The following is a 20,267-nucleotide window of genomic DNA, read 5'->3' as shown; positions in this document are numbered from 1 at the left end:
TGATATACTAATGCAGCACTTTGACATTCATTTCTCAAAGATCACATACAACTATCCAATCTATGGAAACAGGATAATAATATGATCAATAAATAACATTTTATGGGGCTTCATTTCAAATAAATGTCAATAAAATATATGTAACTCTTAACTGAGGACACTATATTGCTGAGTTGGACAGGGAAATGATTTCAAGGATATATTTAGCTCCACATTCCATTCTCGTATGACAACTGAGAGTAAATACATCAAGAGAATGTTTGTACAGATACAAACATTATTGTGTGACGCAATTATTGAACGGTGCAATAGCAACAGGAAATGCAAAATGAAACTTACACATGGAAGTGTTTTAATGACAGTTCAAACTATCACTACATGTCATACTCGAGAGCCACATCAGTATCGTGCATGAAATGCAGATCTCAGTTATTGTAAAAAAAGAAACATTTGAAGTTGGACAATCATATCAGCACCAAGTTACAAAATTACTGATCAGCACGGGTGATTTCTAGGAAAGTGTAATTAGCCAAAAATCTGTAAATAACTTTGACCACCAAGTAAGGCCATTGAACTAAATGCTCCAGATATGTATTGCTTTAACTGTTTTGAAATGTTAGGGACAGCAGTGATTCCAAACAGCCTTTACAATTACAGACCAACATTCCCTCACCATAAAAAGAGTGGGAACCCCTGCATGTATCCCTGTCCTATTCGAAGCCTAAAGTGTGAATAGTCATCCAACATGCTCATACACTCCTGTATATGATTACTACTTGATTTGAGTTTCTGCTCCTGACTCCTCACTGAGGTGAGTAATAATGTTACCTCACCTCAGTGGCAAAGTAAAGTGCATCCAGCTGTCAGGGAATCAGTGCCACTGTATTAGTATGACTTAGTATCAGTGCCAAAGCATTTAAGAGAAGGCAACATACAGTGACGTTGAATCATTCTGCTGTGTGTATGATTTTCAGTACTTATTATGAATGATATATTTAAATGTGTATTTGTGGTTTACTGAACAGTCTGTATTGAATAAAAAACATGTTTTGGTCTTAAATTGCACTTGTTTTATGATGGTTGTGAATTGTACAGCTCCATGTGCCTGATTTCATTATGTTGGTTACTATCATGTTTGCTTCTGTGAAACAGAATCTTTTTTGCCCAAAATGGTATAAATGTTTCAATATGTGTTTTGGTTTCTTAACGTTAGATAAAGCCAAAATGTTTTGTTTTTGTTGTGTTTCTGCTTTTTAACAATACATAACTTAGAAATAAAATGAAACCATGTCTTACTTTTCTTCATATGTTTAATGATTTTAGCTTGAACTCTTTCTGTAAAAAAAAAATATATATATATCTGCTCTACGTGTGTTTAGAGAAAGGGCATACCTGCAATAACTGAAGGCCCAGTAAAAATTATGGACAGGGATGCGTCAAGGATGAATTATTTTGTGCACAGCGCCCTCTCCTGTTGAACATAAGAAATGAAAAACCTCAAGTATCCAAATAGAAGACTCACTCACGAGCGCATTCGGTTCTAGAACCAGGCATATCCCTAAATTCAACAAAATTCTAACATTCCATTGTCAGTTAACACTCTGACACAAACATAGATGTGTATAAACTAGCCCACATCCTTGGATCAAAACACTGATGTCTGTGGGATACTGGGAACTCTGAGACTTGAATCAAAACTACAATCATATATTGCATGTTGTAAACAAAGCTTAAAATGTTTCCCTTTCTACAGATCCCATTTTAGCCTACACATTAAAAAACATTTGCAATCCCCATGAACATTATACAAAAACATGTAAATGCATTTTATTCTAAATTTAAAAAAAAAATTCTAAATGTGTTGTCAAGCATAGAAAAAGACATTACAAAGAACTAAACTATCCATTGTTCATCTCAAAGTACCTTTTGTTAAGATGTGTCAACCTTACATTATTCCCTAAAACCCGACATCTAAAACATTAGTTTACTTGATTAAATTTTTTGCTACAAGTACCTGGGGGCTGGGGCCCAAGAAAAATCCAGCTATTCTTGTAGAGAGATAAAGTTACCCCCCAAAAATGTATGCAATCAAACTGTACAAAACTGATTGTTTGAAATACCACCTCTGTGACTGTGGAATTGTGTTTGAAAATGTTACGTTACTAAAGCCTGTCCCAGAAAGGTAAACACACTTATGTTTAAAACACCTCTGAACGCCCCGTCAAAGCAATACGGAAAAGCAAAAGAAAAGATGACTTATCTTGCAAATACCAGATTATTAGGAATTTGGGATGCCAAATATAACAGTACCACACAACTCAAGCCCTTGGTTAAAATGCAACTTTGGAAAATGTACATTTAATAAAAATTAGCTGTTCAAAGTATATACATAAGATAACCAGAGGCACTGTATGGGCAGCGCATTGATATCGTTCTCAATTGGCTTGTGAGGAAAACCAGCTGGGTGAGAGGGGAATCAGACCCTCTAGCGGTGGTAAGGGAGAATGCATGTCTAGTACCTTCCTGATATAATTACTTTGCATAACAAAAAGAGGCAGTAGTGGTAGATATTGAATAACCTATAATACAAACATTTATTTTAATAGAAAAGTAACCCTTGACGAGTCTTTGGTGCATACAATCTTAATTATTCTGTTTATGCAAAAGGCACGTGCACTATTCCATTGTTTGAGATCCCATTTTGTTGTTGGTTTTCACATATCTACTGTATTAATAAATTATTCAGTGTAGGCAATAAAGAACAAGCCTTTGTAATTAAATAAAATAAATTGGAACGTTGATTTCCCTCTGGAGTAAGACAGAAACAAAAGAGAAAAAGACAATAGTGGAAATCTCTCTTCATTAAGTACCCATCCAAAGTCACTAATTTCAGTCCCAGGTAGTGCCATCAATCCACAATCAGCGGTTGGCTTGAATGGCAGAAGAAAAATAATCCCTTAACCCGAATCATGATAAAAAAAAGTGTATTCCTTTTTAAGTCTTCAGTATCAGTTTGAATGCTTTCTTCCCGAGATTGCATATTCTCCTCAAAATCCCCAACTTTCCAGCAGCAGTTCTTCTACGTATAAAAATAAATACACATTCAATTTGATAATACATTTAAAAATGTACGCCAATTGCTACTTGTTCTAATGGTCCTAGAATGCCCAGGCACACGTCATCACTAGTGCCGAGGTCCATGTGTGTCATGTCCTCAGACAAAGAGCCACAGTTGGTATCTGTCTGAGGGGTTACAGGCAACCAAGGAGGGGTGCTCATGACGGGCACTCAGACACAGATTCCATCCTGGGATGAAGAATAACTGGTTCTACGCAGAGAGAAGACACAGATTAGTCACCAACATCCTCAGTAGTAAATAACTAACATCCACTTCTATGGTGAAGATAATGAAAGAGAAGCAGGCATCAACATCCCCAACAATTTGATATTATTTCACGGTGAAAAGGATGAACCCCAGGATTTCAAGTAGAAATCTTGACTGAGCCCATTAGAGTAGAGATGTGGGTCTTTGGTCTCACCTCCCTTAACTCCCACTTCTGTTCTGCTCCTACAAATGTGATGCGGCCTTTATACTGGCAGTCTTCCAGCTTCACGGCTGCCTCCGTCCCATGCAAACACAGCTCCTTCTGAATATTGTGCCGGATCTCGTGATGGGTTGAGTACTCAAAATACTGAGGGATCACAAAGAGCACGATAAGTCATCCTCTTGATTTCAAAAGTGACAGACAAAGTACTTAATTCCTTCATGACTGAACCCAGTCACTTTATTCCCGTCCCTCTGACCTGGTTTCCTCCGAGTCCGTGGCATGGATACAAGATCAGCCGCTTCCCTCCTTCGTTGTTCTCCCCTGCATCCAGACACGAGTCTTTACCTACATTCTTCACCTGGAGGCATAAGGAAAGGGATTTCAGTGAGACACACAAGCTGTTCAAGCAAGCCCAGCCAAGTCTACCTTAAGTGGTGCGAAGCTGCTCACTCCCCTGGCCTGGCCTGGCCTGGAGCCGCCCTCTGGAGCTGCTAAATGGAAACCCACTGTGGCCAAACATACTGTAGCTCTCTGTGGTCAGGAAAGAGTCTGGGAGAGGGGATAATGACGTGGGGGCTTACCGAGCCAAAGTGGAGTGGGTTGAGATCGGGCATGAAGACCTCTGGATACACGTTCTTCAAATACCAGGAGAAGCTCTTGCACTGCAGCCGCTCCCGGAGGTCCACGCGCTGCGCGATGTCTCCGAAGGCCCTCTGTGGAAACAATTCCAGGCAGCAGCCATTAAAGAGGGGGGAACTTTCTTAATTACTCACACTGCCCAGGGTTTGAACTGGGAGGGAAGCCTGCATTACCACTTCCCCACAGCTCGTCTAGCGCTGGAGCTCCGTGGTTGAAGATGGCGCCGAAGAGGATGGCTGAGGTCTTACATGCTCCTAACCAATTGTGCTATTTTGTTAGTTTGTGTTGCGTTTAACTTATTTTTTTACTTATTCTGTATATAAAGTTGCTGCTACCGTCTCTTATGACCGAAAATAACTTCTGGACATCAGAATTGCTACTCACCACAAAGAAGGATATACTGCTCTCCAGGGAACAGGCCCAGATCCCCATCATTTGCGTGAAGAAAAGACGGAGGAGAAGAGGACGCAGATCGGGCTGCCTTCTGAGAATCCGTAGGCGAGAGAATAAACTCCCACTGCTATCCATCCTACTTCGCTAACATACAATCATTGGAAAATAAAATTGATGACCTATGATTATGATTATCCTACCAACAGGACATTAGGAACTGTAATATCTTATGTTTCACTGAGTCGTGGACGAATGGCGACACGGATAATATAGAGCTGGCAGGATTTTCAATGCACCGGCAGAACAGAAAAGCTACGTCTGATAAGACGAGGGGTGGGTGAGTGTGTCTTTTTGTCAATAACAGTTGGTGCGCGATGTCTAATATTAAAGAAGTATCGAGGTATTGCTCGCATGAGGTAGAGTACCTTATCATAAGCTGTAGACCACACTATCTACCAAGAGAGTTCTCATCTATATTATTTGTAGCCGTCTACTTACCACCACAGACCGATGCTGGCACTAAGACCGCACTCAACCAACTCTGTAAGGCCATAAGCAAACAAGAAAATGCTCATCCAGAAGCGGCGCTCCTAGTGGCCGGGGACTGTAATGCAGGCAAACTTAAATCAGTTTTACTACATTTTTACCAGCATGTCACATGTGCAACCAGAGGAAAATAAAACACTCTAGACCACCTTTACTCCACACAAAGAGATACATACAAAGCTCTCCCCCGCCCTCCATTTGGAAAACCTGACCATAATTCTATCCTCCCGATTCCTGCTTACAAGCTAAAACTAAAGCAGGAAGTACCAGTGACTCGCTAATTACGGAAGTGGTCAGATGACGTGGATGCTACCCTACAGGACTGTTTTGCTAGCACAGACTGGAATATGTTCCGGGATTCATCCAATGGCATTGAGGAGTATACCACCTCAGTCATCGGCTGCATCAATAAGTGCATCGACAACGTCGTCCCCCCAGTGACCGTACATACATATCCCAACCAGAAGCCATGGAATACAGGCAACATCCGCATCGAGCTAAAGGCTAGAGCTGCCGCTTTCAAGGAGCGGGACACTAATCCGGACGCTTATAAGAAATCCCGCTATGCCCTCAGGTGAACAATCAAACAAGCAAAGTGTCAATACAGGATTAAGATTGAATCCTACTACACCGGCTCTGACGCGCATCGGGTGTGGCAGGGCTTGAAAACTATTACGGACTACAAAGGGAAACCCAGCCACGAGCTCCCCCGAAGCCTACCAGACGAGCTAAATGCCTTTTATGCTCGCTTCGAGGCAAGCAACACTAAGCATGCACGAAAGCGCCAGCTGTTCTGGATGACTGTGTGATAATGCTCTCAGTAGTCAATGAGAGCAAGACCTTTAAACAGGCGAACATTCACAAAGCTGCAGGGCCAGATGGATTACCAGAACGTGTACTCAAAGCATGCGTGGACCAACTGGCAAGTGTCTTCACTGACATTTTCAACCTCTTCCTGACTGAGTCTGTAATAGCAACATGTTTCAAGCAGACTACCATAGTCCCTGTGCCCAAGGTAGGGAAGGTAACCTGCCTAAATGATTACCTCCCCGTAGCACTCACGTCGGTAACCATGAAGTGCTTTGAAAGGCTGGTCATGGCTCATAACAGCATCCTCCCGGACACCCCAGACTCACTCCAATTCGCATACCACCCCAACAGATCCACAGATGACGCAATCTCAATCGCACTACACAACTGCCCTTTCCCACCTAGACAAAAGGAACACACATGTGAGAATGCTGTTCATTGACTACAACTCAGCTTTCAACACCATAGTGCACACGAAGGTCTTCACTAAGCTAAGGACTCTGGGAATAAACACCTCCCTCTGCAACTGGATCCTGGACTTCCTGACGGGCGACCCCCAGGTGGTAAGGGTAGATAACAACACGTCTGCCACACTGATCCTCAACACTGGGGCCCCTCAGGGGTGTGTACTTAGTCCCCTCCTGTACTCCCTGTTCACCTACAACTGCGTGGCCAAACATGACTCCAACACCATCAAGTTTGCTGACGACACAACAGTGGTAGGCCTGATCACCGACAACGATGAGACAGCCTACAGGGAGGAGGTCAGAGACCTGGCGGATTGGTGCCAAGACAACAACCTCTCCCTCAATGTGAGCTAGACAAAGGAGCTGATCGTGGACTACAGGAAAAGGCAGGCCAAACAGGCCCCCATTAACATCAACGGGGCTGTAGGGGAGCGGGTCAAGAGTTTCAAGTTCCTTAGTGTTCACATCACCAAAGAACTATCATGGTCCAAACACACCAAAACAGTTGTGAAGAAGGCACGACAAAACCTTTCCACCTCAGGAGACTGAAAATATTTGGCATGGGTCCCCAGATCCTCAAAAAGTTATACAGCTGCACCATCAAGAGCATCCTGACCGGTTGCATCACCGCCTGGTTTGGCAACTGCTCGGCATCAGACCGCAAGGCACTACAGAGGGTAGTGCGTACGGCCCAGTACATCACTGGGCCAAGCTTCCTGCCATCCAAGACCTATATAATTGGCGGTGTCAGAGGAAAGCCATAAAATTGTCAGACTCCAGTCACCCACGTCATAGACTGTTCTTTCTGCTACTGCACGGCAAGCGGTACCGGAGAGATAAGTCTAGGACTAAAAGGCTCCTTAACAGCTTCTACCCCCAAGCCATAAGACTGCTGAAAAATTAATCAAATGGCCACCCTGACTATTCCTTTTACCCCCCCCACCATCCATTTGTTTTTACACTGCTGCTCGCTTTTTATTATCTATGCATAGTCACTTCACCCCCACCTACAGTTGAAGTCAGAGGTTTACATACACCTTAGCCAAATACATTTAAACTCAGTTTTTCACAATTCCTGACATTTAATCCTAGTAAAAATTCCCTGTCTTAGGTCAGTTAGGATCACCACTTTATTTTAAGAATGAGAAATGTCAGAATAATAGTAGAGAGAATGATTTATTTCAGCTTTTATTTCTTTCATCACATTCCCAGTGGGTCAGAAGTTTACATACACTCAATTAGTATTTGATAGCATTGACTTTTTAAATTGTTTACTTTGGGTCAAACGTTTAGGGTAGCTTTCCACAAGCTTCCCACAATAAGTTGGGTGAATTTTGGCCTATTCCTCCTGACAGAGCTGGTGTAACTGAGTCAGGTTTGTAGGCCTCCTTGCTCGCACATGCTTTTTCAGTTCTGCCAACAGATTTTCAATAGGATTGAGGTCAGGGCTTTGTGATGGCCACTCCAATACCTTGACTTTGTTGTCCTTAAGCCATTTTGCCACAACTTTGGAAGTATGTGTAACGGATGTGAAATGGCTAGCTAGTTAGCGGTGGTGCCCGCTAATAGCCCTTCAATCGGTGACGTCACTTGCTCTGAGACCTTGAAGTAGTGGTTTCCCTTGCTCTGCAAGGGCCGCGGCTTTTGTGGAGAGATGGGTAATGATGCTTCGTGGGTGACTGTTGTTGATGTGTGCAGAGGGTCCCTGGTTCACGCCCGGGTCGGGGTGAGGGGACGGACTAAAGTTAAACTGTTACATATGCTTGAGGTCATTGTCCATTTGGAAGACCCATTTGCGACCAAGCTTCAACTTCCTGACTGATGTCTTGAGATGTTGCTTCAATATATCAACATAATTTTCCTCTCCTCATGATGCCATCTATTTTGTAAAGTGCATCAGTCCCTCATGCAGCAAAGCACCCCCACAACATGATGCTGCCATCCCCGTGCTTGACGGTTGGGATGGTGTTCTTCGGCTTGCAAGACTCCCCCTTTTTCCTCCAAACATAACGATGGTCACTATGGCCAAACAGTTCTATTTTTGTTTCATTAGACCAGAGGACATTTCTCCAAAAAGTATGATCTTTGTCCCCATGTGCAGTTGCAAACCGTTGTCTGGCGTTTTTATGGCGGTTTTGGAGCAGTGGCTTCTTCCTCGCTGAGCGGCCTTTCAGGTTATGTTGATATAGGACTTGTTTTACTGTACCTGTTTCCTCCAGCATCTTCACAAGGTCCTTTGCTGTTGTTCTGGGATTGATTTGCACTTTTCGCATCAAAGTATGTTCATCTCTAGGAGACAGAACGCATCTCCTTCCTGAGTGGTATGACGGCTGCGTGGTCCCATGGTGTTTATACTTGTGTGCTATTGCTTGTACAGATGAACATGATACCTTCAGGCGTTTGAAAATTGCTTCCAAGGATGAACCAGACTTGTGGTCTACAATTGACTCAAATTATGTCAATTAGCCTATCAGAAGCTTCTAAAGCCATGACATAATTTTCTGGAATTTTCAAAGCTGTTTAAAAGCACAGTCAACTTAGTGTATGTAAACTTCTGACCCACTGGAATTGTGATACAGTGATGTATAAGTGAAATAATATGTCTGTAAACAATTGCTGGGAAAATTTCTTGCGTCATGCACACAGTAGATGTCCTAACTGACTTGCCAAAACTATAGTTTGTTAACTTCTCTAGGGTAGGGGGCAGCATTTGGAATTTTGGATGAAATGCATGCCCAAATTAAACTGCCTGCTTCTCGGGCCCAGAATATATGATATGCATATAACTGGTAGATGTGGACAGAAAACACTCTAAAGTTTCCAAAACTGTTAAAATAGTGTCTGTGAGTATAACAGAACTGATTTGGCAGGCGAAAACCTGAGAAAATCCATTCAGAAGGTAGTTATTTTTTTGGTTATGTAGATTTCTATTCAATGCCATTACAGTATCCATTGACTTAGGACTCAAATTGCAGTTTCTATGCCTTCCACTAGATGTCAACAGTCTTTAGAAATTGTTTCAGGCTTGTATTCTGAAAAATGAAGAAGTAAGAGCAGTCTGAATGAGTGGACCCTAAAGTGTCACAGAGCTTTTTCATGCGCGAGACCGAGAGAGTGCGTTTCTTGTTTACCTTTTAAATTGACGACGTTATTGTCCGGTTGAAATATTATCGATTATTTAGGCTAAAAACAACCTGAGGATTGAATATAAACATCGTTTGACATGTTTCTATGAACTTTACGGATACAATTTAGATTTTTTTGTCTTCCTGTTTTGACTGCGTTTGAGCCTGTGGATTACTGAAGAAAACACACGAACAAAACAGAGGTTTTTGGATATAAAGAGACTTTATCGAACAAAAGGAACATTTATTGAGTAAATGAATGTCTGCTGAGTGCAACCATATGAAGATCAAAGGTAAGGGATTAATTTTATCTCTATTTCTGACTTGTGTAACTGTTCTACTTGGCTGGTTACTGTTTGTAATGATTTGTCTAGTGGGCTATGTTCTCAAATAATCGTAAGGTATGCTTTCGCCGTAAAGCATTTTTTAAATCTGACACCGTGGTTGGATTCACAAGAAGTTCATCTTTAAACCTATGTAAAATATGTTTTGTTTTCTGAATTTTTATAATGAGTATTTCTGTATTTAAATTTGGCGCCTAGCAGTTTCACTGGCTGTTGAAGAGGTGGGACGCTAACATCTCACGTACCCAAGAGAGGTTAACAAGAAATTTGTGAAGTGGTTGAAAAACGAGTTTTAATGACTCCAATCTAAGTGTATGTAAACTTCCGACTTCAACTGTACATGTAAAAATTACCTCAAATAACCTGTACCCCCGCTTACTGACTCGGTACCTGTACCTCCTGTATATAGCATCATTATTGTTATGTAATTGTGTTACTTTTTAATATATTTTTAATATATTTAATTTATGTATTTATTTATTGTTATTATTATTATTATAAATAAAAATCTTTACTTTAGTTTATTTGTTAAATATTTTCTTAACTCTTCTTGAACTGCACTGTTGGTTAAGGGCTTGTAAGTAAGCATTTCACGGTAAGGTCTACACTTGTATTCGGCACATGTGAAAAATAAAGTTTGATTGATTGATTTGATGGGTGACGGCTCGAAAGACAGCACCATGTATGGCAGAGTTTCAGTCTACCCAATCCCGTTTCAAGTAATTGGCACGCACCAAAAATATTTTGTACACATACAGATGTAGAATCTTAATTTGATCCTCCCTTTGCAGGAGACCTTTCCTGCAATGCTTATAGTGTATTTGAATATTAAAAAGGCTTCTGAACTTCGTAATTTCCACTTTGAAATTTCAGACTTGATTTTCCCTCACGAAAAATGTATCAACCCCTTCAAAAATGTCTATGAATTATAATCCACATCAATCACATTTCCTGTTGCTGTAGAATTATTTTCCTGCTGTAGCAAACTGGCTCAAATTAAGATCCTACATCTGTACATAAGACAACTTAGCTGAAATACCATTGCAAATTATGAACCCTCTAGTCCAGAAATGTCTGCTTTTTTCCCCTCTCTTTGCTTCATTTAAATTCATTCATGGAATCAACCCAGCGTTCAACGTTTCAAAAGAGTGCAGAGCAGACATTACTCAGTTATTGATTCACCCACAGTACAAAAGCAGAGTATTTCAAGGAACTGGGAAAGCTTCTCCAGACAGTAATGAGAGCATTGTGTGTGCTGAAAACTGCTGTAGCTGTGCTCCATGAAGCTATTAGAGACATCCTGCCTATTAACAACTATAAACTACTAATAGCCTTGAGCACAGAAGGTTTTCCTCAAATGGATTTCTCTCAGTCACAAAGGATACTAGTCAATTCTTCTTATTTCACATCTCATACTGTGCTAATTTTAGTATTGTACATACTGTACCATGGACATCAAAATGTATGTTCCCCTCTGGAGAATGTGTTTGCATATGTGACTTTGTCCAGACTATACATAACCAACAGACGGCCTAGGCCCAGAGTGTGGCACAGGAGGCTGCCGAGGGGAGGAAGGCTTATAATAATGTTCCCTTACAAATGGGATAATAACTAATCTGCAGTCAGAATGAGAACATGAGTATGTCTAAAGCAAACTGCTACTGTTAAAACATTACTGTTGGGCAGGGGTGGGCAACTTTGTGTGGGTGGGGCCCACAACAAAAATCTAAACTGAGATAAAAATGTAAATGATTTCGTGCAATTCTTTGCCATGGAGTGTAGAGAAAATGTTGCAGTTTTAAAGCAAGTTTGCTGCAATTCTATACATTTTCCCATAGGGTGGAGAGAAATGTTAGCAGTGTTTAATATGATATCTGAGTGAGACTGACTAACAAAATCAATGGGGGCCATCTGGCCGTAATTCGACCATGTAAACAAGTTTAGATAGCTGTCCACTAAACTAACCTTCCAATCTACAAAATGTTTGCTGACATGGACTAATTGACAGACTATCAGAGACTGATATAACAAGAAACAAACTGCTGATGCACAACCATATTTCGAAATTGTAACAGTAAGTTGTTCAGTCATTTATATATACACACACACACACACACACACACACACACACACACACACACACACACACACACACACACACACACACACACACACACACACACACACACACACACACACACACACACACACACACACACACACACTATATGTACAAAAGTATGTGGACACCTCTTCAAATGAGTGGATTTGACTATTTCAGCCACACCCGTTGCTGACAGGTGTATAAAATCAAGCACAAAGCCATGCAATCTCCATAGACAAACCCTGGCAGTAGAATGGTCTTACAATCATAGGATGCCACCTTTCCAAAATATCAGTTTGTCAAATTCTGCCCTGCTAGAGTTGCCCCGTTCAACTGTAAGTGCTGTTATTGTGAAGTGGAAACGTCTAGGAGCAACAACGGCTCAGCGGCAAAGTGGTAAGCCACACAAGTTCACAGAATGGGACCGCCAAGTGCCGAAGTGCATATAAATATTTTGTCCTCAGTTGCAACACTCTCTACCGACTTCCAAACTGCCTCTGGAAGCAACATCAGCAACTGTTCATCGGGAGCTTCATGAAATGGGTTTCCATGGCTGAGCAGCCGCAGCCTAAGATCACCATGCGCAATGTCAAACGTTGGCTTGAGTGGTGTAAAGCTCTTGCTCTCTGGAGTGATGAATCACGCTTCACCATCTGGCAGTCAGACGGACTAATCTGGGTTTGGCGGATGCCAGGAGAAAGCTACCTGCCCGAATGCTTAGTGCCAACTGTAAAGTTTGGTGGAGGAGGAATAATAAGTCTGGGGCTGTTTTCCATGGTTCAGGCTAGGCCCCTTAACAGTACAGCCTACAATGCCATTCTAGACAATTCTGTGCTTCCAACTTTGTGGCAACAGTTTGGGGAAGGCCCTTTCCTGTTTCAGCATGACAATGCCCCTGTGCACCAAGCGAGGTCCATACAGAAATGGTTTGTCGAGATCAGTGTGGAATAAGTTGACTGGCCTGCACAGAGCCCTGACCTCAACCCCTACAGCAGGGGTGGTGCAACTCAATATTCATTCTTAATGTTTGGTATACTGTAAATAAAAAAATAAAAAAATCCATATATATATATATACACACACACACACACAAACACACCCAAGCGCCTTCAAAAGGGGGACCGGACGCAAGCTACCCATCCCTGCTGTAGGGGATGGATTAACGGTTTTAGAACGCCTGTCCTATTTCTGGGGTTATCAGCCTGCCTATCTGGGTTTAAATGTACAAAAATATAACAATGTCACTCAGAAATACCACATACGTCTTTGGCCAGCTGTGCAGCTTGTTGGTTGCGTCGGTAGAAGATTTCCTTGTAGTCGTCCATCCAGACCTCGGCCAGCCGCACCTGGTTGCGTGCGATCACCTGGGTGCCCTTGGGGAAGGTGTGCGGACTCTTGGTGCGGAACACATGACCCACGATGGAGCAAGGGATTATTTCTAGCTGACCCCCACACTGCCACACCTACAGACAGGCAGGCAGGCAGGCAGACAGACAGAGGTAACACACTGTTAGAAATACTTGGCATGATGACTATACTGAAACCGGTACTGTTGCATAATATAAAGACAGGATGAATCACTTACAATAGCACTGATGACACCCTAATACACGCTGTTGTCTATCTATCTATGTAGAAAGGCAAATGATCCCTCTCTTACTCTGAAAGACATTTCGATATTCTCCCCTCCCCAGATTTCCATTTGTTCATCATAGCTTCCGATAAGATAGAAGTAGTCCTTGGAGATAGAGAAGAGTCCCCCAGCAAAAGTCGGTGTCCTGTGAAGTAAAAGTTATTCACTGAATAGAGGGTCCAGATCATTTTTTTACACTCAGCTGAGGAATAGACAATTCACAACTACCTATCAAGGAATACACATAGACAGAGGTGTTTGACATGCCTGAAAGTAGGCATTCACATAGTTCTTCTCACTTGATAGGATATGTCTCATCCTTTCTCCGTTGTTTTTCGTGGTCCGGTAGACTCTCCCAGCCAAAGGACAAGCCCCAGTCAAAGTTACCACGGTTGTGGTTCTGTCCGTATGGCGAGGGCTTCATAAACTCAAAGGTGTTGAGGTCAATGGTTGTGATGTCAGGACTCACTACCGCAGTGTAATTCTCTGCTATCCTGGCCAGTAGAGGCTCCAGCCAGCCATTGAAGCATTCACCTGTTGGATAGGCATTCACCATCAGTCGAACAATACAACCACTAAATAGCATTGCATTTTAAATGTAAAACACTTTATCGACAAAGAACATGGAAGCCTGTGGTATAAAAGCAAGGACTTTGAGAATATACCTAAAATACCACAAATGAAATCACCTGTGAGCTGAACAAATAAATGGAACACTCATTTGATATTTTACCAGACCACCTAGAAGCAGCCACCACAAAAATAGAAGATATGTTGCATTCCAATAACAATAATATGTTGTGGCATTACTGCCATGCCCTAAACAACATGTGAATTTTGCTAGTATTCTGAATATTAGTGTGTAGGTGGATTAACAAATGTCTAAAAGGCTGAGCTGTTCTGGTTGTTCCAGTCTGATGACTCAGCTGTTTGACGTCAGTGCTGTGGTGTGTGCGTGTGTGGACTAACAGTGAGCGTCAAGGAAGGTGAGGATGTCTCCAGTGGCCACAGAGGCTCCCAGCAGCCGAGCAGTGATCAGGCCCTTTCTCTCCCGCTGACGTACCACGCGCACAATGTGTAGCCGCTTCAAATACTCATCCAGCTCCTCCTTCAATGCATCTGTGTAAGGAAATTAGCCAACTGCATTAGCTGTGGAACTGCCGATCTATAAATGGACAGTGCCAATCAGGTTCAATACGATAGGACTTACTAGAGCAACCTACAGAAAAAAGCTTTAAATGTAAAAATAAACCAATAAGCAAAATACAATGAAATGATCAGGTCATTTCATCTTCTGCTAAAATTCCTACCTCAGTGCAGTGACTGTTTCCGGGGGAGTAGGCCTCTACCTCAACTTGGCCCCCCAGTGTGGAAGCTTACACTTCAACGGAGTGAATGAAAGAGTGAGTGAGATGCCTGGCTTTCATCTAATAGCAGGCTATTCCCAACAAATGACAGAGAGTTTTGAGTGTCACTCAGTGGGGTTGCATTGCCTGCGGGGAATCACAGGTATAATATTGCAGATAGATTTGGGGTTATATCAAAATAATGGTTTGCAGAATTTCTAATCCCTCCATTTTTATTTGATTTTATTTCAAACCTATCACCCCTAACTGCCAACAATACACCTTCTACTGCTATTCACAGCTATCGTCACTCACATATACAGTACTCTCTAATCTTATTTACAACCCTCAGTTGTCCCCATACTAACCCATCTCTCCCAGTTCACTAACATTTGACTATTTCCTTTAGCAAAACATCCTGGGTTGTTCCATGTCATATCAGCAAACCATGACACCCACCATCTCAGATTATTCTGAAATCGTTTCTGTAGTTAGAAACAGACAAGATAAGCATTTTGGAAACATCATTTTATTAAACTAGAATTTGATATCTGAGAATTTAGCTAATTGATTGCACACAAATTTGCCATTTTAAATGTACAAGATTCACATAATGTTCAATAATTATAGACCATTTCTTTGGATTCCTCATGTCATGTCTTTCTCATTTTCAGAAAACGGTTTGGTCCAAATCGGACGTTAGGTACTATAATTCTTTAAAAATAAATCACCTAATAGCAGGAACAGCACCATCTAGTGGTCAGAACCTGGCAATATCAGGATGTAGGATGGGACATAAACCAAACAACTTCAATGACTACTTTCACTAAACAGGGGAAAGAAACTGTCACCAAATTCACTGAGAATACATTACATAGGATGAAAAAGCAATACTCTGAGCTGCAGCTCCATAGTACTTGTCAGACACAGAGAAGTGATACTATATACTTGTTGTTGGGGTGGGATTGGCATGGAGTGTGGGGGGGGGGGGGCTTTTGAAAATGTCTTTAGATTCTTCATAAATGTTTTAATAAACTATACTTCTACCCCTTATCTCCCCAATTTCATGGTATCCAACTCGTAGTTACAGTTTTGTCCCATCGCTGCAACTCCCCTACGGACTCGGTAGAGGCGAAGGTCAAGAGCCACGTGTCCTCCGAAACACAACCCTGCCAAGCTGCACTGCTTCTTGACACACTGCTCGCTTAACCCAGAAGCCAACCGTCCAGCTGGCAACCGAAGTCAGCTTGCAGGCACCCGGCCCGCTACAAGGAGTCGCTAGAGCGCGATAGGACAAGGAAAACCCGGCCAGCCAAACCCTCCCCTAACCCGGACGATTCTGGGTCAATTGTGTGCCGCCTCATGGGTCTCTCGGGCACGGACGGCTGTGACAGGGCCTGGGATCGAACCCGGGGCTGTAGTGACACCTCAAGCACTGCAATGCAGTGCCTTAGACGCTGCGTCATTTGGGAGGCCCGCTTCATTTCTAACTCATTGTTAGAAAAAAGTTTGGTCCAAATCGGATGTTAGGTACTATATATGGATCCTATAAATTAACATGGCACATTTGGGTGTTATCAATTAGCTTAATTTCTCAGAGATCAAATTATATTTCAACAAAATAATGTTGCATAAATGCTAATCCTATCGGTTTCTAATTACAGAAACGATTTCAGAACAATCTAAGATGGTGGTGTCAAAATCATCTTTCTTATGCTTTTTGGAGGTGGAATGACCATCCTATTTTCCCTCGGCCTTGTTTCCATCAGCCTGACGCCTGTTTACAAGAGCAAACTCTGACTCAATTCTCCACAGACTAGCTAGCCCCTCTTAGGAAGGCATTCACTAGCAGTGCTGCTTCCTGCTATAACCCCCTTCACAAGAAGTCAGGGCGCCAGCCTGCACATTTCATGGCACACCAGCGGGCCGCCAAGCAGGCTGCCTGACTAAAATTAAAGTGAGAACACGGTAGTCCTACCATCTGCCTGGCCGGCTGGTTAGTTCCTTACCGTCCACACTGGCATCGTCCACCAGGATGATCTCCTTGAGGAAGATGGCAGGGGAGGTGTGAAGGACGCTGTACACCGTCCTCAGCAGAGTGCTCCAGCCTTCGTTGTGAAACACAATGATCACGCTGGTGGTCAGCAAGGGGGGACAACGCTTGAATGTTTGCTCGATACATCTGCAAAAGAAAACAAAACAAAAATGAGGTGGTGTCTTTTATGGTCCCTGAGAGAGCTATCAGTGCCGGACTATGGCTGAAACATCTGAAGTCCTCCCTTAAAGGGATGTATGTTTCAGTTGTGTCATTGGGATATGGGACTCCCTTGAAAATGCCAACAAAATCAGACACAGTCTCCCAGTCACATTTACTGGGCACACATGCTGAAACAATGTTTCAGACAGAAAAACTCTGGAGTGAAATTTTCCTCATAACTAAAAGAAAATATCAAAGACGTGTTTGGGTTAAAACCATCATGTCCGTTGGAGACACATTATATAATGTTGTTTTCTCCTCCCTTCTGTGGTCATTAGGTATGTGAATTCGGTTTCATACTGAGCCACTGAGACAAGACATACAAATATATGGAAACTGAATCCCTCTACAGAGGAATGGTTCTATTGAACACCACACGGTGGAGCTGCTATGTGATGAGGAGAAACTTCCTTCGAGATGTTCGCTTCATATTAGAATGTTTTACAACAGAACCTATAATGATACAATTTCCATCATAAACAGGGCCACTGACCCCAAGATTTACTAGACATTTTTACATGGCCATGTTGGTTTGAACTGAAGCATATGGCACTGTGGCAATACATTTTAGAGCATGTATATGGAAACAACTGTGAAAGCTACCATAACAGCACAAAAATGGCTAGTTAATTATTGAGAAATAACATACTCTGGTGGTCTGGTGTCAGGGCCCAGGTCACGGCTGAGAGAGATGTGGTCGCTGGCGTAGAGGTTAAAGCAGTGTTTCTCCTCTCCCCGATCCTTCTCCTTCTGTTCAGCAGGGCTCAGTTTGTCTGTGTGAAAGGGCTTCCCAGAGGCTCCGGGGTCATTGGGGTCCTGAGGTGGACGCTCTAGGACTGGCCTCAGCTCAGCAGCCGTGTAGGTCCCTGACAAACAGGAGAAGTCCCCTGCAGTCTCCTGCTGACGCACTGGGGCTTTGATCTGCATCTTTGGCATGGCGTCCCTGAAGTTATTGACGGCCCCCATCACCATGCCCAGCACAGCATCCCGCTTGACAGCCATCTCCTTCAGCCAGGGCTCTTCTTGTGTGGGACTTTGGCTTACCACCTCACGTTGTATAAGGAAGAGAAATGTGACAAAGATAAGGGCCACAATCACCAGTTTCAAGGGGTGTAATCGCCTTCTGAGAACTCTGCGGAGACCACTCATTCTTCTGGAGATGCGTGGGGTAGATTTCCTTGACACTGCACTTCACCAAACACACTGTCAGTTGCAAGGAGGTAACCTTAAAAAGTAAGTTAGAAAGAAATGTGAAAAATGTGCCAAATAAACAGAGGCAATAAGCAAGTCTCACATGCATGGGAAAAAAACGTTTTCTTCAAAGCTGAGAACAGAATGAACTGTTACATGCTATTTGAATTATGAACTTCCACACATGAAAGCAGGAAAGTAACAAGATATGCGATTGTTTGGCTCCGGTACTTTGTCCATTAAAAGAGTTGGAGAAACGTTTTACTGTACAGTAGTCTCCTAAATGACAGGATAGATCAGGCTACTATAAAATGTACTTGTCATAGCACTGCAGTTTAACATTCTTTTCGGGAAAATTATGTGACTTACCTGGACATTACATAATAAGGATGGGAACTGAAATCCAAACCCTTAATGAAAAAAAAGTCCATTAATTTATGTCAAGCATATCACTAAAAGAAAATCCTCTTCAAAATATGCGGATTTCCAGATAAATTGTTGCCCAAAAAGAATAGAGTCAGTACAGTTGTGGAGCGTTTCTCAATCTCTACAAACTACTTCCGTCTCGTTGGATCCAGGTGCGCTCCTTTCAGGTAGAGGGTGGAACCGTTTTTAGTTGGCACGCGTACGTAGAGCGGATCTTCCTGTCAAACCCCAAAGCCATGCAATTATTACATGAGTGAAACATTGCAAAGCAGCAGGCATTCTGAGAACAAATTATGAATTTGTCATTTGGCACATAAAGTATGCGTCTATTTGTGGCAGTTGCAAAAATCACTTTGATTTACTCCAGCTACAAAGCTAGACCTCTCCGTGTGCCCCAAATTAAAAAGTGTTAGCTTGCAGTCACTTTGTCTCAGGCAATATTGGAAATAGTCGACTCTGCGGGATAGGTCTGATCTAATAATGGTGTCAATTCTTAAAATAATAGGATTTGTTCAGCCAGCCATTCATTGAGACTGTTGCTGGGTTACAAATAGCAGAGGAACGTATCCTATACCTCTCTCATAAGCACCGCATCCAATCAGGCTACTTAGAAGAATAATAGGAGGTCGCCTACATAAGACGCGGTATAGGTCTACCCTTCAGAAGTAAGTGAGCATAAATGTATATTAATTTGAGCTATGCTAGATTATGTAGCGTGTGAATGTTATGTATAGTCATACAATAAGAGAGCGAACTGTTGATCAGAATTGTCAAATAGTCAAGCACAACCGGTAGCTACAGAATAAGCTACAGAATAATTTATCAGATGGCTCAGTAAAGAGCATTACACGACAGGCTCATACGTTTAACGTTACGGTTTACAATAGAATCAAAGTCCAAGCTTGAGTTTTTATCCTCTAGCCTGAAGAAAAGTAATGACTGAAAATGTGCCACTCACCGAACATTTTGGACCCTCTGAGACATATCCCAACATATTCCTGTTTGCCAAATCACCCTGGCAGATGGTATTCATAAAGTGTTCGATGCTTGAGGGGGTAAAGAAAAGACGTGGACGCGGTAGCCATTCTGAGAAGGAATACTCCGGTGCCCAGTTAGGAGTCTTGTCAAGTAGGATCAACAAGTGACACAATTCACCATGTCTGTTCTCCTCTCCTTCTTGGTACTTAGCCTACAGCACATGCTCAGAGTTGTGGAAGTGACTTTTTGCATTAATACAGGAATGGACTCTATTATATCTTCTAGTTGAAATAGGCATATATGAATAGTAGAACAGCCAGTCTCTTATATGTCCATAACTGAAAAAGTAATAACTAAACAGTTACTGTTGGAATATTCATTCTATATTCTTAATATCCACTCTTTACAAAACATAAAGTCACTGCATACAATTTCCATTAGTGTGTGTGCATGCAGTGTT

The 20,267-nt window shown here is 42.3% G+C and overlaps 1 protein-coding gene across 1 annotated transcript; it reads right to left on the bottom strand.

Moving 5' to 3' along the window:
* Positions 1–2,220: 2,220 nt before the first annotated feature.
* Positions 2,221–18,361, bottom strand: LOC120057768 (polypeptide N-acetylgalactosaminyltransferase 3-like). The gene is made up of 10 exons (XM_039006240.1): positions 17,862–18,361; positions 16,965–17,137; positions 14,579–14,728; positions 13,909–14,143; positions 13,637–13,754; positions 13,239–13,439; positions 4,130–4,261; positions 3,805–3,906; positions 3,540–3,692; positions 2,221–3,328 (listed from the first exon to the last, which is right to left on the bottom strand). Exons 1-10 carry the CDS (start codon positions 18,359–18,361, stop codon positions 3,215–3,217), a joined length of 1,878 nt encoding a protein of 625 aa, XP_038862168.1. The 3' UTR covers positions 2,221–3,214.
* Between the last annotated feature and the right edge of the window lie 1,906 nt (positions 18,362–20,267).

The sequence above is a fragment of the Salvelinus namaycush genome, chromosome 13 (assembly GCF_016432855.1).
Source record: "Salvelinus namaycush isolate Seneca chromosome 13, SaNama_1.0, whole genome shotgun sequence".
Lineage (NCBI taxonomy): Eukaryota > Metazoa > Chordata > Actinopteri > Salmoniformes > Salmonidae > Salvelinus > Salvelinus namaycush.
Note: the sequence above shows the minus strand (reverse complement) of the source record. Positions and strands in the feature narration are given on the sequence as shown.